A 24,031-nucleotide genomic window follows, 5' to 3' on the forward strand; every position below is an offset into this window, starting at 1 on the left:
TCCAAATATGTGCACTGGTCCAGAAGTTAACTGAGCACCAGCTAATATTCAGACCAGTGCCTGGTTAACTTAGTACATAAAGTTAGGACAGCCTTTTTGCTTATTTGGCCAGTTAGTGGACTGAATACCATCACCAACTTACGAAGTTGTGCCTCTGCCCAAACTCTGCCCCCAAACCTAGCTGGTTATCAGAGATATTCAGCACCACTACCTGACAGACAGACAGCTCTGCAGGATTTAAGCGATCGTAAAGTCTCTCCTGCTTAGCTAAAGCCCTTTGAATACTGGGCCCTATATATGTGCCCTACAATGGGAGCATGCATAGAGGATAATTCTAAATAGAAGCTAGCACTTACATACAAGTTAGACATTTTTTAGACTATGAACATATAAATGTGTATACAGCATATATGTGCCAAATAAGCGCCTAAGAGCTATTCTACATGTACACACATAGAAACATAATGGCAAATAAAGGCCAAATGGGCCATCCAGTCTGCCCATCCGCAGTAACTATTTTCTCTTCCTCGCTCTAAGAGATCCCACTTGCCTATCCTACGCTTTCTTGAATTCAGACGTAATCTCTGTCTCAATCAACTCTTCTAGGAGACTTTCACGCATCTACTACCCATTCTGTACAAAAAGTATTTCCTTAGATTGCTCCTGAGTTTATCATCTCTTAACTTCATCCTATGCCCTCTCATTCCAGAGCTTCCTTTCAAATGAAAGAGACTCGACTCATGCGCATTTGTGCCATATAGATATTTAAACGTCTCTCATATCTTCCCTCTCCCGCCTTTCCTCCAAAGTATACATATTTAGATCTTTAAGTCTGTCCCCTTATGCCTATGATGAAGGCCATGCACCATTTTAGTAGCCTTCCTCTGGACCGACTCCATCCTTTTTATATCTTTTTGAAGGTGTAGCTTCTAGAATTGTACACTATATTCTAAATGAGGTCTCACCAGAGTCTTATACAGGGGCATCAGTAGCTCCTTTTTCCTACTGGCCATACCTGTTCCTATGCACCCTAGCATCCTTCTAGCTTTTGCCGTCACCTTTTCAACCTGTTTAGCCACCTTAAGATCATCACACACAAGTCCCACTCTTCTGTCGTAAACATAAGTTCTTTGCCCCCTAAAGTGTACCATTTCTTTGAGTTTATGCAGCCCAAATGCATGACCTTGCATTTCTTAGCATTAAATTTTAGCTGCCAAATTTCAGACCATTCTTCAAGCTTCACTAGGTCTTTCTTTATGTTATTCACACCATCCGGTGTGTCTACTCTATTGCAGATTTTGGCATCATCCGCAAAGAGGCAAATCTAGCCCTTCAGCAATATCGCTTATAAAAATGTTACCAAGAACAGAACCTTGAGGCACACCACTGATAACATCCCTTTCCTCAGAACGATCTCCAATGACCACTACCCTCTGTCGTCTTCCATTCAACCAGCTCTTGACCCAGCCCATCCAAAGGGAATTCAGTTTATTTATTAGACGCTTGTGTGGAGCACTGTCTAAGGTTTTGCTAAAATTCTAAATACACCACATCTAGCGCACTCCCTCTATCCAATTCACCAGTCAAATAACAGTGCATATTTGACAGGTGAGTGTGTACATGGGCGGAGTCTGGACAAGACTTGCACTTCTGCATGTACCTTATAGAATACTATATGTTACAGGAGTATCTCTAGCATTTAAGCCCAGATTCTATAAAATACATCTAAATTTAGGTGCATAGATTGGTATGCTTAGCTGATCTAGGTGCCTAACTTATTTTAAAAAACTTAACCAGGACTGATAACAAGCTTTATTGCCATAATAATTGGCCTAGATTAAAATAAATTGCTTTCTAGGTGCCTACCATTTTCAGCTGGGTGCCTAGTCTATGGTGCCTACCAGAAAGTGGGCATGGTTAAGGGTAGATCCTAGGCATGATTTGCATGGTGGCGCCTAACTTAGGCATCAGTATTTAGGCTACAAAAACCCTGGCATAAATAGGAGGTGCCTAAGGTTTTCACGCCTATCAGTGCCTAAATCCACTATAGGCATCATTAGGCACAGTTCTACAAATGGCGCCTTAACTTATGATTGACATGCACTATGCACCACAATCCATAGCCCCTATGTTTTATGCGCTATATGTAGAAAAGGGGCCTTAGTACATGCACTTTTGCCAGCTCCATGACTGATGTAGGTGTTTGCCCTTAAGAGTTATACACATACTGTATATATACCTGGTTACACTAGTATTCTATAATGAAAAGTAGACACCTACACAATTCTAGAATACACATATAAGGGCCAATATTCAGATCACAGGATGCAGCCAACCTAAGTTCCATGGTTAGTGCTGAGCCTGGATATTCAATGCCAGGCCATTTCCAGCGACCAGTATTGCATATCCAGTTTCACTTTTGTCCACGGCAACTTAGCCGATATTTAGAGCTAACTGGTTATGCACTTAGACCCTGATTCTTTAAAGTCCACCTAAAGTTAGGCCCCAATATCGGCACCTAATTTAATTGAGCAGTAGGATTAATCAGTGCCTATATTAGCACTCAACACCTCACAATCAGCTTTAATTGGACTTAAACGACAGGCACCTTATTTGAAAAATTTGATTCTAGAAAAAGTAGGTGCCCAGAGCAAAGCGCCTTTACTAAAAGTAGGCATGGTTAGGGGGAGATCATGGGCATGTTTTTGAGTTAGATGCCTCTTTGTGAATCAGGTACTCTTAGGCTTTGATGTTGGCATCTAACTTTAGGCATAGAAAACCCTGCCATAAATTTGGAACACCTAAATGTTAGGATGCTGAGCGCCGCTTAAGCATGCTTAGGCAATGTTAAGCATAATTCTATAATGGGTGCCTAAGTTTTATAGAATCAGTGCCAATATTGGTGCCTAAGTTTAGGCAGACTTTAAAGAATTAGGGCCTTAGTGGTCAAAGACAGGCCTGCTACGTAGGCGGTCTATTTGGACTGCTAAACATAGCTGGTTTTGCACTGAATATCTGAACCTGATTAATAGATAGCTGATTAATAGATAGCTACTAATCGGGGATATTAAGCGAGAAATAATTATCTCCTGCTGAATATCTGCAATTAGAAGCCGATATGCTATTTAACTGACCAGCAGTCATCCCTGACTGGTTAGTTTTTAATATCAGGGGGATAGATGTTTGTTCAATCCAAGGCATGTCTAGACCATACTTCCATCATATCCACTTAAATCTCTGCATAGTGTAGATTTCCATGTGTAAATTGGTTCGTTTTATTTGTTTGGTTTTTAATATGAATATGCAATGCATACAGGTAGATGCCACTATTTACTCATGGAGGTGCTTCCAAAATAATCCAAAGATATTAAAGAGTATGTGCCAATTAATAGAAACTAATTCAATTTTGGGTACACTTTATATTGAAGTTCATCTTCATTTGCTTCTATTCAGTATTTTCTAATTGATTTTTTTTTTTTTTCCAAATATGTACTACCTGTCATACAAAATAAATTCTTTTTTTTATGGAGTTGTAGTGCCACCTACTGATTCTTAATAAACTGATATTACAATTTAAAGGCAGAATATGATTGACTTTCATAATCCTACAAGGCTCTCAACAGGAAAGCATGCATTAAATAAATATTTTGATCTCTGGGAAAAAAAAAAGATTAAAGTCATCGGAAACAAAAAGATGAGGCTTTAATGATTTCTGTTACAGCACACAATTTGTAAAATGGGTCCAAACCCCATCCTTTTGATGTGAAAATAATAAAAAAAAGTTACAGAAGTTCGAATATGTGACTTTTCCAGACTGCTTATAGACCAGGGGTAGGGAACTCCGGTCCTCGAGAGCCGTATTCCAGTCAGGTTTTCAGGATTTCCCCAATGAATATGCATGAGATCTATTTGTATGCACTGCTTTCAATGCATATTCATTCACCGGAGTTCCCCACCCCTGTTATAGACCCATGACATGAAAAGACCGTCATTCTCAACATTTTGGATCTGCTGGTTTAGCACCTTCTCCCAGAGATGGTTACAAATATGCAACTGTATCATTTAAAAAAAAATAAATAAGTGCAACATATTATACAGACATTTTACACTTTAACAGCACTTAAACTCTATCAAATTATATTTTATGACAAATACATATATCATCCAACCTTTCTACATATCCAACAATTGCACTAAAATTAAAAGTATTTCCCCAACCCCCTCCCACCCACCCTAGACGTGTATGATCAAAGGGCAAAATCAACAATCACTCCTTACAGAATTTTGCCATTTTTTTCAGAGATGAGGTGTTCCATCTTTGAAAGAAACCAGTTTAACCGGACAAGCTTTGCAATACAAATCATACAATACTTGCCCCAACCTCAGTGTCATTTTTAATCAAATGTCAGTGATGAACATGTTTCTTAGCATGTGCTAGTCGGCATGCAACAAATCTTAATGGCACACTTTAGTAATAAGATCCCTTAATGTCTGTGATTAATTAGGAGGATAAAGAAAATTGTATCTAGAGGATTTGCTACTATCCTTGGGATAGTAAACATTAGGGGGCTCAAAATCGAAACAGAAAAACATCTAAAAACCGGCCTAAATCGGCACTTGGACAAAAAATGTCCAAGTGCTGATAATCGAACAGGGTTTAAGACTTATTTAAAAACGACTTAGGCCTTCACAGTGCTGCTGAATGGCCACTTGGCATGAATATTGACCAGTGGAGAATTGCTATATATAATATGTTTACATACTATAAAATCTCAAAATATTTTACAACATTTTGTTCTTCTAGGTCAATCAAGCACCCCTTCGACATCACCTGATTCTGGTAAGTTAACTATTCTGAAACATAAAATTACATATTAATACAGATTGCTGAAGTGTCTATGAGTGATATAGCACTAATCACATTTTCAGTATCGCTTCTTTTTATCTTGCATCGCTTTAAAATGATTTAAATTGAATATCTGAAACTCTTTCCAAAGTGAAGTTCGTTATGGTCTTTCTTGAGATTCTGATGTCAGAAGCACCTATAGTCTTATTAACCATCCCTTTTAAAATAATTCCTAGCATCTTCTTTGATTTGTTGGCCGCCACCTCATATTGGGTGGAAGGTTTCATTGTATTGTCTACAATGACACCCAGATCTTTTTCTTGGGTTCTAACCCCCAAGGTGGACCCTAGCATCTGGTAACTGTGACTTGGATTATTCTTCTCAATGTGTATCAATTTGCATTTGTCCACATTAAATTTCATCTGCCACTTGGATGCTCAGTCTTCCAATTTTCTAAGGTTTGCCTGCAATTTTTCAGAATCTGCATGTGTTTTAACAACTTTAAACAGTTTAGTGTCATCTGCAAATTTACCCCCTTTTACAAAACTGCGAAAGCAGTTTTTAGCGCAGGCCAGCTCGCTAAATGCTCTGCGCTGCTCCAGATATTCATAGGAACTCTATGAGCATCAGGAGCAGCGCAGAGCATTCGGCGTGCTGATCCGCTCTAAAAATATACTTTTACGGTTTTGTAAAAGGGGGTGGGGGAGGTTTAATCACCGCTCGTTGTTCCAATTTCCATATCATTTATAAATAAGTTAAATAGCACTGGTCCCAGTATAGATCCCTGTGGCACTCCACTGTTTACCTTCCTCCATTGAAAAAAAAACCAACCATTTAATCCTACCCTCTGTTTTCTATCCGATAATCAATTTTTAATCCACAGCAGAACATTGCCACCTATCCCATGGCATCTCAGCATATGTGGAGAGAAGGCTACAGTTCCTGAGGGAAGTGCCAGAGAAGAGGAGTAGCCTGAGTCTAAATATTTCCCTGAGTAGGAAACTGTGGGGTCCTTTTACTAAGGCATGCTAGCCAATTTAGCGCATGCTAAATATTAGCGCGCACTAAACGTTAATGCGTCCATAGGATATAATGGACGTGTTAGCGTTTATCGCATGCTAAAACGTCTAGCGCACCTTAGTAAAAGGACCCCTATATGTGTGTGTTTCACTCAGCCTCCTGGAGTTAATTATATGTGCAAGGGGACCATGAACTCCAGAGAGTACCTGATATTGGTGTATGCCCAGACAGGGCCCAAGACGGCATTAGGATCCTCTGTGTTTGGGCCTGGCTAAGATCCAGCCCAAATAAGAGTACTCCTTGTGATGTTATTGAGAGACAGTGAGACTCTAATTAAGCCTGTGAAGTAACAGAGCTGATTACTGTTCATTTGTATACATAAATAAAGTATTTTGACTTTTACTGCAACATGTATGTGAGTGTGCCATATATGTGTGAGGACCTGCAGGCAGCTGCTAGCCAGGCTTCCACACTGGGTCTGTTAAAGGAGCATGATGCATAGGCAGCGGAATGCTTTTTTGTTTGGGAGGCCCGCAAGCTCCGCCCCAGACCCCACCCGATCTCCACCCCACATCACACCCCATAATAGCACTAATTGTAATACCATTTTTTCCATTCATATATTGTATATACATACAATATAATCTTATTAACAATACATAATGGTTAACCACAAAATTAAACTACACACAGCACACTGTACGTATGCTTCTCAACATTCATTCTTACAAGAATACAGATAACCCCTATGCAAATATGGGACCACAAATTAAAAGTACTAATATATATAAACAAAACCCTAAGATTCAAGACTGCATGTAGTATAACCCCAGAAAAATAGAAACAAATGCATTTTTTCCTTAACAGCACTAATTTATGCTTAAAAGTATGGAAGATTTAGCAATGATTGGGTGATGAGCTGGTTTAGGGTTTTTTTCCTTACGTGGTACCCCTCCATGTCTCTGAGTTAATCTTCACATATGTAAAGCACTGCTGAATAACAATTAATGTATAATTAGGGTGGTGTTTTTGACTCCAAACAAATATCTTTCACTCCCTATTTTTGACACTAGTGGTATACATATACTTCTTCCCTGTGTATGTTTTGACTTAGTACACATCCATCTTTAGCATTAACTTTTAACATTCAACGTTCTTCCATTTTTCTGTTTTCGTCTCAAAATCTACTTTTCCATGCCTTCCCATCTATCCATGTGTACCATCTCCTCCCTCTTTCATCTCCCCTACTCCCATCTATTCATAAGAAGCATTTCTTCTTATCTCTTCCTTGCCGCACCCATTGCTGTGTACCATCTCCTCCCTCTGTCTCCCCTTTCCCTCCATCCCTATGCACCATCTCATCCCTCCCCCATGGTCAGACATCTCTGTTTTCCCTCTTCCCCCCTCATATGGTCTGGCATCTTTCTCCTCTCCTTCCCATAGCCTGAAATCTTTCTCCTCTCTCATGGTCTGGCATCTCTCTCTCCTTCCCTCCCTCTTAACCTTTCTCTCTCTCCTCCTTTCTGCCATTTGGCATCTCTCTCTCCCCTCCTACCCTTCCATGGTCTGGCATCTCTCTCTCTCCTTCCCATTCCAGTGGTCTGGCATCTCTCCCTTCTTTGGGTCATCTCTCCTCCCTTCCAGTGTAACATTTCTCCCTTCCTCCTCTCTACCACTGTCATGTCCAACAATTCTTCCTCTTTCTTCATCTCTCTTTCCCTCTCACACCACACACCTGTCCAACAATTCTCCGTTCCTTTTCCCTTCCTCACCGGCAGGATTTCCTTCTCTCCCTTCCCACTATTCCACCTGTGCAGCATCTCTCTTTTCCTCCTTTCCGCCCCCCCCATGCATTTGTCCTTCCCAACACTCTCCCGGTATGTGCCGTATCTGTCTTTCCAACCCCCTGAGCATCTGTCCTTCCTGCCTTCCTAACTCCCTACCCCCTGCACCCAGCCTCTCCCTGCCCTGCCCTGCCCATCTACTTCGCTGCTAACCCGGTGGGTGGTGGTAGCCGCGGGATGCATTGTCTTCTGCCACCCAGTGGCAACGAGCACAAGCACACTTTGGCGCTCCTGCTTGGCGCTGAGCGACTTTTTGAATGGCTCCCGCGAATTCTCATTTCTTTCCTATCTTATATTGTATTTCTTACCCCCCTTCCCTATTGGCACTATAAGTCTTGTATGTTAAGTCTGTGGGTTCCTTTTACAAAGGTGAGCTAGGGCCTTAACGCGCGCAATAGCGCATGTTAAATTCCTGAGCGCGCTTGCTGCTACTGCCTCCTTTTCAGCAGGCGGTAGATTTTCGGCTACCGCATGCAGCAATTTTGTGCATGCGCTAAAAACCCTAGTGTACCTTCGTAAAAGGAGCCCTATGTCTCATATATCATACTCCCTAAATGTTTTAAAACTTATTTTTGTTCATCACTTAGAAGTATGATTAAGCGATTAATCAAATTTTAAATAAAACTTGAAAACTTGATGTATTTTTCATGAAGTGTAACAGGTAACAGGTCTGGCCTAACTAACTGTATTAAAAAAAAAACCAAACAAACCTTTCCCTCATACTATCCCATTGTACCTGCCTCATGCTTAAAAAATATATTTTAGGTCAACAGAGTTTCACAAACACATCATAACAAAAAACACCAAAATTCAATAAATAAATAAAATTTGACACAGGGCAAACTAAGTTTCAATTTGAGAAGCAGATAAAACCCATGAGATCCATCAAAGCAGCCCATTTTTTTTCCCCACTGATCGAAACAACTAGGGGGGTAAATTATTAACATAGGTATTTATTATTTTTATTCCACTTTTATACAAGGTGGAATAAAAATATACAAGGATTACAACATTACATGCACAGTGGGCTATCGTTAAGATGGGTTAATTTACCACAGGTCCCATTTTATACAATGAGACCTGGTTACTAATAATCCATGTTAAAAGTACAATAACATGACATAACAGTAGCCTATTTCATTAAGTCTCTTTCTCGTTTGTTCTGATTAAAATATTTCTTCTCTGATGCTAAGATTATCTGTAATCATTCAGTATTTTTTAGGTTTCCAATACTGTTTTTGTCCTAACTGCATAGACTTGCACTCTCTATAGGGATATGCGTAGGTTGGGGCTCATTTCATCTTTTCTGTTTTAGGAGAGGATATTAGGGGTGCCAGTTCCCCCACCAAGATGGCACCCGGGGTGGATTTCCCCCCCCCCCCAGATCCCACCTTACTACACCACTGTGTAGTGCATAACTGTAATGCAGGAGCATGGGTGGGACTGCTACTTACATGTCCAACTTACAGAATAGTGTAAATTGCATACATTGCAGGCTATGCTTGGGTAGTTTTTACGCACAAATATAATCTTGTTATTCAATACTACTTCTACAAGCTGCAATTAATATACTCTATCAAATTGCTATTCGAACCATATGTCCTTAATATATTATTTAATTTGTTAGTCATTTCTCTTCTCAACCATTGTAACTCTTTATATCATGGGATAACCCAAAAAGAAATTCATCATTGCAACTTATACAGAATACTTCCATCAGACATATCACCAGTGCTCATAAATTCGATTCTTCTTCTTTTTTTTTATTTTTTTTGGGGGGTGAAGAGGTTAGCCACCATGATAAAGATCTGGGTATCATTGTAGACAATACGATGAAACCTTCTGACCAATGTGAGACGTTGGCCATAAAATCAAACAAGATGCTAGGAATTATTAAAAAAGCAATGATTAACAAGACTAAGAATGTTATAATGCTTCTGTATCGCTCCATGATGCGACCTCACCTTGAGTATTGTGTTCAGTTCTGGTCACCCTATCTTAAGAAGGATATAACAAAGCTTAAAAAATGTTCAAAGAAGAGAGACCAAGATGATAAAGGGGATGGAACTCCTCTTGTACGAGAAAAGACTATAAAGATTAGGGCTCTTCAGCTTGGAAAAGAGACGGCTGAGGGGAGATTTGATTGAAGTCTACAAAATCTCGAGTAGAGTAGAACGGGTACAAGTGGATCAATTTTTCACTCCCATCAAAAATTGCAAAGATTGTTTTTGGTTTTTTCAAGTGGAAAACATGCTGTATATAATATCCTGTTAATACCAGCGCTTTAATAATAAACAATTTCAGGTGTTATTCCAATCAAAATCACAGTATTGAGAATATTATAATAAAGTATCCTCAATCATATAACACCCCTCCAAGATTCTTCGATCCTCAGAAATACCACTCTGTGTTCAATAGGTTTTCATTACACAGAGCTTTAAATGTTCTGTTGTCATAGGATCGTTAAATTTTTAGTTTTAATTTTTATTTCATTAAGTTGAGTGTTTAAACTCATATAGATGCTAGTAAGCTTTATCAATTTTTAGTACTCAATCAATGTTTGCTAATACTTAGCTTAGTCTATATCGTGTTATCCTTATTCATCAGTTATAATGCTTGTATTAGTTACTTAGATTTTATTATGTATGATGTTATTTTTTATTATATTGTTTGCTGAGTACCTAATTGTGTAAACCGCTATGAACTGCTGTTTAGGCGGTATATAAAAATAAATAATTATTATTATATTTACCACTTTTTCTTCTTATAGATCAAATAACAATCACCACCACGATATCACCTGATTCCGGTAAGCTAATTACTCTACAACACAGAATTAGAGGTTAACAATACAGTTTGTCGATTGCGAGTAATATAGCAGTACTCATGACTTTAGTTTTGCTCCTTTGATCTTTCATCACTTTTAAAATGATTTGAGGGGCCTAAGGGTCAATGCAACTGCCATGTGCTGGCCAACTCCATTAATCAGGCATGGTCTGGACAGGTAGAGGGAATGTGATGTGTAAAAGTTACTTTTCCATGAAGATTTTCTCAAGAAAAATGGCGCTCGATTGAGGCAATAAGTGGTCTCCACTATCCATTCTGGCTGTAATGGAAAAAGGGAAGCAATTTGCCTCACTTTGGTACATATGACCAGGATTGTAATACATCTTGTTTAAAGGTGGACTTTAAATAATAAACTATAAACTCTTTAAAGTTGTTTTATAAGTGGTAGTAATGGCAGGTCAGAATATCGAAGGGTAGGGGTGGGTGGTAGGGATCAAGGAGGGCTCCCCCTTCTTAATTTCTGCACTGAGACCCAGTATGTCTAAAACCGGCCCTGACCGCAGCTGACTCTTTTAGGAGTATGGCTACATTCCAAAATATGAGCTCCATTTGACCAGCACCATTTTAAAGATTATATCATTAGCAGGATGGGGTAAGATACAGGGAAGGAGGTCTGGGTGATAGGATAGGGAGCAGCCCAAGATGTGTTTTATTTTTCTTCCAGGAACAGGGCTTGAGGTTTACATCAAACAAATAAACAAACAAAACCTCTAATGAAATTTGATTTTTAAAAAAAAAATCATTTCAGAAAATAAAGGAAATGTAACAGCAAATTCAACAAAAGCATATCCTTACTCTCTTCTGTTTTCATTTGGCTAATATTGGCTGATTTAGTTCAGTGACATTTGCAAGTGGTATTACTGTAACATATATGTGTTGGTAAGGAGATGCTAAACACCGAAGAGTGCAGGACTCTGCAGACCTCCAGCAGTGCACGTTGGTAAAAAAAAAAGGAAAAATCAAGACAATATATTAAATAACATACTCTCTTCTTTACCAACGCATAGCATGGGTTTTAGCGCCAGCAGCGGTAGTAACTACTCCGACGCGCATACAGGGCCAGTGTTAGGAGGGAGCAAAAAGGGCAGCTGCCCTGGGCCCCATGGATCTAGGGGGCCCTTGTTAGCTGGCAAATCCTCCCCCTTGAAGGACCTATGCCTCGGTGCGGCTGCCGGTTCACCCCCTCTGACATACTCATTCCGGAGCAGAGTCGGCAACCGCGTTGAAGTGCAGGAAGGTCCTGCAATGACTGTGTCTGCCGGCTCTGCTCTGGAAGAAATAAGGGATGTCGGAGGAGGTGGACTGACAGCTGCAGTCATCGCGGGACCTTGCCATAAATCCCTGCGCCTGCCGGTCCATCCCCTACGACGTCACTTATTTCTTCCTGAACAGAGCCAGCAGACGCAGTATATATATCTAATATAATAAAACCCTAAGCCACGCATGTGCACTCCCACCTGCGTGCTCCTGTTTTCTGTGTGCTGTAGGGCACCGCAGGTAGGAGTGAGCATGCGCGCGAATCGCTCTCTCTTTCCCCGAGGCGGATGTCGGCGGCAGCTGTCAGCGGCTGCAGGCCATGGCGGCAGTCGGCTGCCGGCGGCTGCAGGCCGTGGCGGCTGCCGGCAGCTGCAGTCTGTGGCGGCTGTCGGCTGCTGGCGACTGCAGGCCTCAGCGGCGGGCGAGCACGGAGCACGGAGCCACCAGCAGCGGGTGACTGTCAGCCCGAGAAACCCCTGACCTACAGGCTGGGCCGAAGTTTCTGTTTTAACTTAAAAGATGCTGCAGCGGCTCCTCTCATGAGCCGTTCCTGCATTGGAGAAGGCGGCGATTGTGAGAGGAGCCGCCGGAAAGTTACACTGGTCGGGGCTCGGGCTGTTCGGTCCATGCAGGATCCTCTCGCGGTAAATGGAGGGAGAGGTAATGCTGCAGCTGCTGCACAGGGAAGTAAGGAAGAAGATAGGAAGAAAGACACAGGGACAGGGGCAGGGAGAGAGACAGATAGACAACAGACAAAGGGGGCCAGGGAGGGAGAGTGACAGAAAGAAAGACAGCGGGAGGAAGAGAGACAGAAAGAAAAAGACAGGGGTAGGGAGAGAAACAGAAAAAAAGACAGACATATATTCTACCACCAGCGGGAGGAAGGGAGACAGAAAGAAAAGAAGAAAGACACAGGGACAGGGAGAGACACAGAAAGACAGACAGACAAAGGGGGCCAGAGAGAGAGAAGGAAAGAAAGATAGCGGGACAGAGAGAGAGACAGAAATAAAAACAGACAGACATATATTCTAGCGCCTGTTAATGTAACGGGCTAAAATACTAGTGTGTATATATATATATATACAGGTATATATATTTTATTTATTTGTTGATAACTTGTGATAATAATGCGCAGCGCCTGATTGGTGAGGCCCAACTTTAGTGCAGGAAGAGGCGGTCGGAGCATACTGCGAGTGATTTCCGGCGCTCCGGCTGCTCTCTCCTGTCTCCCCAACTAAAAACACCTACAGAATGTCTTCAGCCACTGGATTTCAAGCTGAAGAGGGCTCTGGTGTAATCAGATTTAAATTAAAATAAATTGATAGCATACTCGGTATATAGTTAATTTTTGGTGCAATCATCATTTTAATTGTGTCTAATCTTCCCCACCACGATAATCTTAATGGTGTCCATTGTTTAGTTAAATCTTTAACTAATTGTAATAAATGCTCCTCATTCATCTGTATGGTTTCATCAATGGAGGGAGAGAAATATACTCCTAAATATTTCATTCTGCTTTTGACACATTGAAAGTTATATTTAGAAAACTCAGCCAGCACACAAGGACAGTTTAACTGCATTATTTCAGTTCTGGACTGGTTCAATTTATATCCTGAAATCTTGGAATGTGAATTTATAGTTTCCAACATAGCTTGAATAGAACAAGGTGTAGTGTAAATCAAAACATCATCTGCATATGCTGAATATTGAATCAGTTTTTCCCCAAACAGTACTCCTTGAATTTTGTTGTTATGTTGAATTTTCAATAATAGAGGCTCAAGGGCTATGTTAAAAAGCAAAGGCAACAATGGACATCCCTGTCGCATGCCTCTGGTTGGATGAAAAGGAGCTGATAGTTTATTGTTAATGGAAATTCTGGTTAAAGGATCAGTGTAGTGAAGTTCAATCATACTTATAGCGATTTGGGAGAAGCCGAACCAACATAATGTCTGAAAAAGGAAAGACCATTGGATGATGATTATTTTTAAGTTATTTGGATGCTTATTAAACTGCATAACATAACAAGCAACTTATATACTGCAGGACCGTAAAGTTCTATGCGGTTTACAAAAGATAAGATATACAATTAAACGCCCAAATGATTAGAAAATAAAACTACAAAGGTCTATGTGGTTTACAAAGTTAAGATATCCAAGTAATTAAAAACTAATTACCCAGATATTTAGAAAACAAGTATGTCTTTAAATGCCTCCTAAATTCCACATAAGAATTGGAGGACATGATCAAATGTTCCAAATCTTTGTCCCATAATGCCGCCTGGTATGACAAAAGATGTTTGATGATTTTTTTTAAAGTTTACAGGCGGAAAGACGAAATTCAAGTGTGAACTTAACTTGTGTTTGTTAGTTGCAAAGGAAAAGAGATCAACTAAATATTTAGGGGTGAGACCAAACAAAACCTTAAAACAGAAACAACCAAATTTGAACTTCACCCGCACTTTCACCGGCAACCAATGCAATTAAAAAAAAGAAGATGTTATGTGGTCGTATTTCTTCATCCTAAAAATCAATCTGACTGCTGCATTTTGAACCATGTGCAGTTGCTGTATATTTCTCTGAGATATTGCCAAATAGGCAATATTACTGTAATCAAGCTGACTGAGTATGAGGGACTATACCAAAAGTCTAAACGATGAAGCGTCAAAATAAGCCCTAATGGATCGAAGCTTCAAGAGGGTAAAAAAGCCCTTTCTAAGCAAAGAATCCACCTGGTTCTTCATAGTCAATCCCTGATCCAGTATTAAACCCAATATCTTAATGGTTGACTGAACAGGGTCACTATGTTTATTTATGATCAAAGATGTATCAGTATCATGTGGACGTGGAGAAGCTACAAAAAACTTTGTTTTTTCTGAATTCAACTTTAGTTTAAATTCAGTCATCCACTGTTCTATTAGTCCTAATACTTCTGTTGCCGTAAGAACTGCTTCTGAGGGGGAGTTAGCAAATGGGATGATGATCGTAATATCATCCGCGTAACTAAACCATTTTATCCCCAAATGAGACAATCGAACACCCAGAGAGAACATACAGACATTGAAAAAGCAGTGGGGACAGTGGCGAGCCCCGAGGGTCACTGGATGAATTATTCCAAATTCCCGAAACATCGTCAATGAAACGAACCTGGTAGGTACGAAGTGTAAGAGAGCCCCAAAACTACAAACTGGTACATCCGATCTTCTGTTCCACAATCTTTTTGTGATTGTGCTGCTTCATTTCCTTTGTGGAACCTTGTGGTGCTATTTGGATTTTGTTGTTTTCTAGGAGGAGGTGAGTCATAACATGTATCATGGCTATTCATTGACTTTTATAACTGTGAAACTGGATGACGGCGTTGAGCTTTCTATAAATAGTAACAATTTGATAATTTTTAAGTTTATAAATCACCTCAAGCACTGCAAAGATGTGACTAGTAAATGCATATAGCATATAGCATTGACATAGCTCTTAGGATCTCTTAATCATTCTTACTTTCCTCATTTGCAGGAACAAATCACACAATCACAGACGCAACAGGACTTGCACACTCCACTTCACTTCTGCATGCAAGTACCTCTCTGGGATCTGAGAGTACTGGAACTCCTGCACTCACTTCCACCAAACAAAATCAAAGTAATTGTACTTGCATAGCCTACTGAGCTGCCCAGAAGCATAGGCAGTCACAGTACTTAGCAGTCTTTTCTGGTTTTATTGAATCATCCTGATGCTTATTAAAGATGTGGTTGCATTAGGGCTTTCAAAACCACATGATCCTCATGTTCATACTTGGCAAACATATAGTTTTTCTAGGACTAGGGTTACCAGACGGCTGGATTTTCCCAGACATGTCCTTCTTTTCGAGAACATGTCTGGGGGTCCGGACAGTTATTCAAAACCCAGCACTTTGTCTGGGTTTTGAAAAGCATCCTCAAAATTGTGTCGGGCAGGACATTCGCGCATGCACGGATGCCCTCTTGCTTGACTAGAGCAGGCAGTGGAGGCCGGGGCTAGGGTAGGTTTGGGGGAGGGACTGGGATGTAACAAGGCAGGGATGGGTGGAACTGGGCGGGCCTAGGGGCGGATCTAAGGGTCTGGATTTTACTAGAGATACCAGTACTCTGCACTAGGAATTGGTTATAATTCAGCTTCTCTAGGTTCTTGGTGAGCTGCATAGACACAATAGTGGTATGCCACAGGGATCTGTAATGGGACCGTTGCTATTTAACTTATTTAAAAATGATCTGGAAATTGGAACGACGAGTGAGGTGATCAGATTTGCAGATGACAACTAAACTGTTAAAAGTTGTTAAAACACATGCGGATTGTGAAAAATTACAGGCAGACCTTAGGAAATTGGAAGACTGGGCAATCAAGTGGCAGATGAAAATTAATGTGAACAAATTCAATGTGATGCACATTGGGAAGAATAATCCAAAATAGAATTATTGAATGCTAGGGTCCACCTTGGGGGTCAGCGTTCAAGAAAAAGACCTGGGTATCATCGTGGACAATACATTGAAAGCTTCCGTCCAATGTGTAATGGCAGCCAAAAAAGCAAACAAGATGCTAGGAATTACTAGAAAAAGGATGGTAAACAAGGCTAAGAATGTTATAATGCCTCTGTATTGCTGAATGGTGCAACCTCACCTTGAGTACTGTGTTCAGTTCCGGTCTCTTTATCTCAAAAAAGATACAGCGGAACTAGAAAAGGGTCAAAGAAGAGCAACCAAGATAATAAAAGGAATGGAACTCCTCTCGTATGAGGAAAGACTAGAGGTTAGGACTCTTCAACTTGGAAAAGAGACAGGTGAGGGGAGATATGATTGAAGTCTACAAAATCGTGAGTGTTATAGAATGGGTACAAGTGAATTGATTATTTTTTTTTTTTTTTTTTACTTCATCAAGATTTACAAAGACTAGGGGACACTTGATGAAATTACAGAGTAATACTTTTAAAATCAATAGGAGGAAATATTTTTTCACTCAGAGAATAGTTAAACTCTGGAACACATTGCCAAAGGATTTGGTAAGAGCGGTTAATGTAGCTGGTTTTAAAAAAGCTTTGGACAATCTCCTGGAGGAAAAGTCCATAGTCAGCTGTTGAGACAGACATGGGGGAAGCTACTGCTTGCTCTGGATTGGTGGCATAGAATGCTGCTACTATTTGGGGTTTTGCCAGGTACTTGTGACTAGGATTGGCCTCTGTGTAGACGGGATACTGGGTTAGATGGACCATTGGTCTGACCCAGTAAAGCTATTCTTGTTTTTAATGTATAAAGCTTTATTACTAACACAATTTTGCTGTGGACACAGACAGGCATAAAAGTTCATGACTAAATGTGATACCTGCGTGTGCAAATGACAATATTCTATAAAATATGTGCTGGAATAGTTGGAATGTCCAAGACCAGGCCAAGCCCCTCCCATAAGAATGTTCCATCCCCTCCCCCATCACAGTTATGCACTAGAGAATTTAGACACTATGTTACAGAACAGTAAATAAGTGAAGTTTTAAGTTTAAGTGCCATTGATGTTCTCTATTGGCACAAATCTCCCATTTTAATATGGAAGGTAAGCGCCAATTTGTTGCCTAGCTTTTAGGACAATATATAGAATTAGGAGGGTGAGGAGAGCATTTTCTGTGCTTATAAAATTAGCTCTTGCCTACAAGTATATGTAGTGCAAGCCAGCATGCACTGGTACAATAGAAGGAACTTTTGTATCTTCTCTTGAGTAGGTGTAATGTCTGTGCCTTGACAATAGGTTTTGTTGCTGCTGGATTTGCACTAGTCTTTTATAAAGTCAGTCAGCACCTAAGTGGCTTTGAAACCATCCCATGTCATTCTTTAGTGTCTATCTTAAACCTCAGTTCTTCTACACCAGCATTCGTCAATGCAAGGTTTGAGGGTCAATGGCCGGGCCCATTCATATTCTGATTCTTCCCTCTCTCCATAAAGAATGACATGGAGATGGCGACAGTGACAAATTCTGTACCCGTCTCATTCTCTGCTGAAAACAAGTTGAAGTTTTATTTAAAATTTGATATACCGCTTTAAATAAATTGTCACAGCGGTGTACAGTATTAAGACTAGGGAAGACATCAAATAACAAGATTTTACTGACTGACAAGATACAAATTGGATTAAGGGAGAAGTACAATTTATAATAGGAAAGAAAGATCGTAAAAGGTCAACACACTGGGAGGGGGCTATGCTCTTCCTTCTCTATGCGATCTAGCATCTACTTGTCATATGCATCTTTAAAAAGGAAGGTCTTTAAGTTATTCTTAAATTTGTCTAATAAGATCTCTTCTCGAAGGGAGTTCCATATTGTTGGTGCAGTAACCGAGAAGATTTTTTTTCCTTGTGGGGTCATAAAATAAATGTCGCGGGGAGGGGACCACCAGAAGGTTCTGGTTGCTAGATCTTTCTTAACCTTGTGCCCTATAAAATTAATCTCTAATCTCTAGTTACCAAATTAAAGCACAATAAGAAATAAGTTCTGAGTTAAATGGGTTTTTTTTAGGGGGGGGCAAAGTACTTCTGTGATTGGAGGGTGATTGTGTCTGATGATCTCACGGTGGCCAAACAAGTAGAAAAAGTGATGGTCAAAGCCAGGAGGATGCAAGGGTGTGCAGGGAGAGGAATGGCCAGTAGGAAAAAGGAGATGATAGCGCCGTTGTATAAGTCTCTGAGGGCCAATTTGGAACACTGTGTGCAATTCTGGAGACCACAACATCAAAAAGATATAAAGAGGATAGAGTTGGTCCAGAGGGCTGCAACAAAATTGGTTAGTGGTCTTTGTCAAAATCATATGGGGGCAGACATAGAGTCCTCAATATATATACTCTGGAAGAAAGGTGGGAGAGGAGATATGAATTAGATGTTTAATTATCTCTGTGGCATTATTGTACAGGAGGTGAGCCTTTTTCAAATGAAGGAAAACTCGAGCATAAGAGGGTATAGGATGAAGTTAAGAGGTGATAGGCTCAGGTGTAATCTAAGGAAATATATATATATATTTTTTACATTAAAGGTTGTAGATGCATGGAATAGTCTCCCTGTAGAGGTGGTGGAGACAAAGCTTTGTCTGAAGTCAAGAAAGCATGGAACAAGCATGTGGGATCTGTTAGGGAGAGGATGAGATAGTGGATGCTGCAGGTGGACAAACTGGATGGGCCATTTGGCTTTTATCTGTCGTTACGTTTCTATGTTTCTAATATAAAATCAATTATTTTATTTTTTAAGGTAACAAAGTCAGCGACGTAGTGAAGGAGGTTGGCACCCGATGCAGTGACACCCTGCATTGCTGTACTCTGCCACCCCCCTCTCTTCCCCGCCACTCGAGCCCCCACCCACCTCCAAGTAACGTTACACCCATCTTTAAAAAGGGATCAAGAGGTGACCCGGGAAACTACAGGCCGGTGAGCCTGACTTCGGTTCCGGGGAAAATGGTAGAAGCACTGATAAAAGAAAACATCGATCAACATTTTGAAAAACATGAACTTCTGATAACCAGCCAGCATGGTTTCTGCAAGGGAAGATCGTGCCTAACGAACTTATTGCATTTCTTCGAAGGGATCAACAAACGGATGGACAAAGGAGACCCCATAGACATCATATATCTAGATTTCCAAAAAGCCTTTGACAAGGTGCCCCATGAACGTCTACTCCGGAAACTGAAGAACCATGGGGTGGAAGGAGACGTACATAGATGGATCAGAAACTGGTTGGAGGGTAGAAAACAAAGGGTAGGAGTGAAGGGTCCCTACTCCGACTGGAGGAGGGTCATGAGTGGTGTCCTGCAGGGCTCGGTGCTCGGGCCGCTGCTATTTAATATCTTCATAAATGATCTAGAAACAGGGACAAAGTGCAAGATAATAAAATTTGCAGACGACACCAAACTATTTAATGGAGCTCGGACTACAGAGGACTGCGAAAAGTTGCAAAGGGACTTGAACAAATTAGAAGAATGGGCGGCGAAATGGCAGATGAAGTTCAACATTGAGAAATGTAAAGTATTACATGTGGGGAGCAGAAACTCGAGGTACAACTATACAATGTGAGGGATGTTATTGAATAAGAGTACCCAGGAAAGGGACTTGGGGGTAATGGTGGACATGACAATGAAGCCGTCGGCACAATGTGCAGCGGCCGCTAAGATAGCGAATAGAATGCTTGGTATAATCAAAAAGGGTATTACAGCCAGAACGAAAGAAGTTATCCTGCTGTTGTATCGGGCGATGGTGCGCCCGCATTTGGAGTACTGCGTCCAATATTGGTCGCCGTATCTTAAGAAGGATATGGCGTTAGTCGAGAGGGTTCAAAGGAGAGCAACACGTCTGATAATAGGTATGGAAAACCTGTCATATTCTGAGAGATTGGAGAAGCTGGGTCTCTTTTCCCTGGAGAAGAGGAGACTTAGAGGGGATATGATAGAGACTTACAAGATCATGAAGGGCATAAAGAGAGTAGAGAGGGACAGATTCTTCAAACTTTAGAAAAATAAGAGAACAAGAGGGCATTCGGAAAAGTTGAAAGGGGACAGATTCAAAACAAATGCTAGGAAGTTCTTCTTTACCCAACGTGTGGTGGACACCTGGAATGCGCTTCCAGAGGACGTTATAAGGCAGAGTACGGTACTGGGGTTCAAGAAAGGATTGGTCAAATTCCTACTGGAAATGGGGATAGAGGGGTATAGATAGAAGATTACTGCACAGGTCCTGGACCTGTTGGGCCGCCACGTGAGCGGACTGCTGGGCACGATGGACCTCGGGTCTGACCCAGCAGAGGCATTTCTTATGTTCTTAAGTACCTCTTTAAATGTTCACTGGCTGAGCAGCATCTTCCACTTTGGCTCCCTTCTGACGTTAGGTCCTGGTCCCGCGACCAGGAAGTGATGTCAGAAGGGAGCCGAGGTCAGCAAGCAGCACGTGGAAGATGCTGTTCACATTGGTGAACATTTAAAAAAGTACATGGGGGTAGAGAGGTACTGGCATCCCCCATGAAGATGATGCCGGGGGGAGGGGGGTGTTTTGCTCCCTGCCCCCACCATTACTATGCCACTGAATGTAGTTAGTACAAATAAACACAGAGATAAATGTTTTTACTGTCTGCATTTATATAGTATGCTCTGCCTCCCATTTGGATCCAGTTCACATGGGGCTCATTTGAAATCATTTGCACATTTGATATGGAGTAATGCACGGGCAATGTATTCATTGGAAAAGGATGAGAGAAAAAGGCAAGATAAAGTTATTCTAGACGGTCCCATCAAAAATTTCAGCACCTAACTTTCCACCTTCAGCATTGCTTTTATTTCATATCAATTGTACATGTATGCAGACCATTCACAATTGTTACAACTGTGGGTTAACTAAGGGTTCTTTTTACGAAGGTGCACTAGTGTTTTTATCGCACGCACCGGATTAGCGCGCACTATAACGCGCGCTAGCTGAAAATCTACCACCTGCTCAAAAGGAGGCGGTAGCAGCTAGCGCACACGGCAATTTAGCGCGCGCTATTCCACGCGTAAAGCCCCTAGCGCACCTTTGTACAAGGAGCCCTAAATTATAAATTAAAAAAAAAAAAACACACCTAGAAATGGTGTTAAGAACAGAAAATAAAAATGTGTTCCAGCTTATTTTACAAGCCTTCTTCTCTTTTGTAGGATTGTCTGTTTCCAGAGTTAGGTTTTTGTTTGCAGCAGCCTTTTCTCAAATTCTTATATTAGGACCGCGTCTGTACAAGTAATAACAGCACTCCCGCCCCTCTTGCCGCAGGTTCACCGACAGCACGCAGCACACTTGCACTCACTTCTCCCTCTTTCACGGAAAATGGCACACTGGCACGCAACAGCACCGCTCTGCATTCTGCATTCACCACCGAACACCCAGCTACAGGTTTGCAGTGTGTCACTTTAGGAGGATAATGTTCGAACTCTCCTGATGGTGTTGTAAAGGGCAAACAGTCACTTTCTGACAACTGGAAGACCTCATTTAAGTTATGGGGCCAATATTCTAATGGATTTATATATTCAGCAGTGGTGGTGAATGATTTTATGGATGGTATTGGGCTGAAAATCTCTCTGACCAGCCAAAACTATGGGCTCCTTTAACTAAGGTGCGTTAGCGTTTTTAGCGCACGCACAAGATTAGCGCGTGCTAGCTGAAAAATTACCGCCTGCTTAAAAGGAGGCGGTAGCAGCTAGCTCGCACGGAATTTTAGCACACGCTATTCTGCGTGTTAAGGCCCTAACGCACCTTTGTAAAAGGAGCCCTATGTGCAGCGAAGGGATATTAAAAGGTTAACACCACAACATTATCCAGATAATGGTGGAATTCAGACATTATTTGGTAAATGTACATGTTTAATTTAGGTCTACTGAATAATAGGCCTAAATTAAATTAATACAATTCAGAACCCCTCCATTTAAGCGGAAAAATATCATGGGTATCGCTCCTAGTCTATAACACCACTTGCATGCAAGTGTCCTTATGGAATACTGTTTAAATCTGCATCAGTGTGCCAAAATGTAGGCACAAACATTTCTGACAGATCAACGGCTCATGTAAATGACCTCGTCTAAATGCAAAACTTCTGCGCACGGTCCGTATTTTGACTACACTAAGCCTTCATCAGAGGTCCTGATTGCTGATTTTAGAAAATATGAAGAGAGCAGCAACAACAAAAAATTTGAATTGTGCAATAAATGATTTTGAGTGTTGGGTCTGTATTATTTGTCTACTCAACTACAATCGTTTCTCACCATGGACCATCAGCACTTTGATTTATATAAAACAGCATTTTGAATCATATTGAATCATACTGACCATCACATTGCTATACAAACTGTTTTTATTGAGAGCATTGTGTTATTATATTGCTGTACATTTTAACTGTGCTGTGTTTTGTAGTACATTCTACAATCATATATACAGTACTTTTTAAAGTTTTTATATTTTTTAACATTTTTTTTATTTCTAATAAATTTTCCCTGTATCATTCAGAGACTATTGTTCCACATTTTTTTGTGAGTTTTCCAGCTTTGGAATGGAACATAGGTTTTTATTTTTGATTTAGTTGAACCCATTTAGACCAAGGTAAATACCAGGCCTAAATACCAGGCCTAAATACCTGTGCTTAAGTTCTGCATGGATTGGGTGTATTCTATAAAAGATCTGTCCATGCTTCTCCCCTGACCATTCCTCTTTTTGAGATTTGCACACTAGAACTAATGTGCAACACCTTATAGAATGTGCTTACCAGTTCAGTGTTTCTCAACCTTTTCAAGCCAAGTAACCCCTAAGCCTAACAATTACCAACCGAGTACCCCTGCCCAAGTTCCGCCCCAGACCATCCCAAACTCCACCCCTGACCCACCCAAACTCCACCCCTGACTCCACCCCATAATAAAAGTACTAATTGTAATGCAATTTCTTCAATCCGTTTTTCATATACAAATAATATAATTTTATTCATACATAATGGTAACCACAAAATTAAAATAAAAACACAAAGCACACTGTACACAGAGAAAATGTTAATTATTATTTATATTCATGGCGTTTTGAAAGAGATCAAGGCAGATGACTTTAAAATATACAATGTCACCTCAGTAACAACTATAGAGAAATATAGTGCAAAATATTGACAGCAGATATAAATTCTCAAAACTGACACATTTTGATCACTAAATTGAAAATTAAATAATTTTTCCTACCTTTGCTCTCTGATGATTTCATGAGTCTCTGGTTGCACTTTTTTTCTGACTGTGCATCCAATATTTCTTTCTTTCTTTCTGCCTCCTGCATGCTTCCTCTCTTCAAGACCTTATTCCATTCACCAACCACTCTGTCCCTCCACGAGTCTAACTTTTTCTTCTTCTCTCCCTGCCTCCCCACCCCACCCCCAAAGCCTACCCTGCTACCCAACACACTCCATTCCCTCCCAACTTTTTTTTTCCTTTCTCCCTGCATGCCCCCCCCCTCCCCGGTTGAAGCTCCCACTGATGCAGATTCCTCCCTGACTCACCTCTGAAGCTTACCCTGCCACCTGACATGCTCCATTCCCACCCCCATGCAGCTGCTGCAACAAAAGGGATGGGACGGACGCATGCAGCGACTGCAAATGGCCAGCCCATAGGCCGTCCCCTGACATCAGAATTTACATTGGGGAAAGGCTTGTGGGCTGGCCGCATGCAGTTGCTGCACATGCCTG

The 24,031-nt window shown here is 40.9% G+C and overlaps 1 protein-coding gene across 4 annotated transcripts in view; it reads left to right on the forward strand.

The window, feature by feature from the left end:
• The window catches only part of PTPRC (protein tyrosine phosphatase receptor type C), a 294,186-nt gene that overhangs the window by 129,329 nt on the left and 140,826 nt on the right, over window positions 1–24,031 (forward strand). For all 4 annotated transcript variants that reach the window (XM_033916186.1, XM_033916189.1, XM_033916188.1 and 1 more), the window contains exons 3-4: window positions 4,805–4,840; window positions 10,481–10,519. In XM_033916186.1, the coding sequence (XP_033772077.1) occupies window positions 4,805–4,840; window positions 10,481–10,519 (75 nt within the window). The remainder of the gene's footprint in view (window positions 1–4,804; window positions 4,841–10,480; window positions 10,520–24,031) is intronic.

Source organism: Geotrypetes seraphini, chromosome 12 (genome assembly GCF_902459505.1).
Source record: "Geotrypetes seraphini chromosome 12, aGeoSer1.1, whole genome shotgun sequence".
NCBI classification, from domain to species: Eukaryota; Metazoa; Chordata; class Amphibia; order Gymnophiona; family Dermophiidae; genus Geotrypetes; species Geotrypetes seraphini.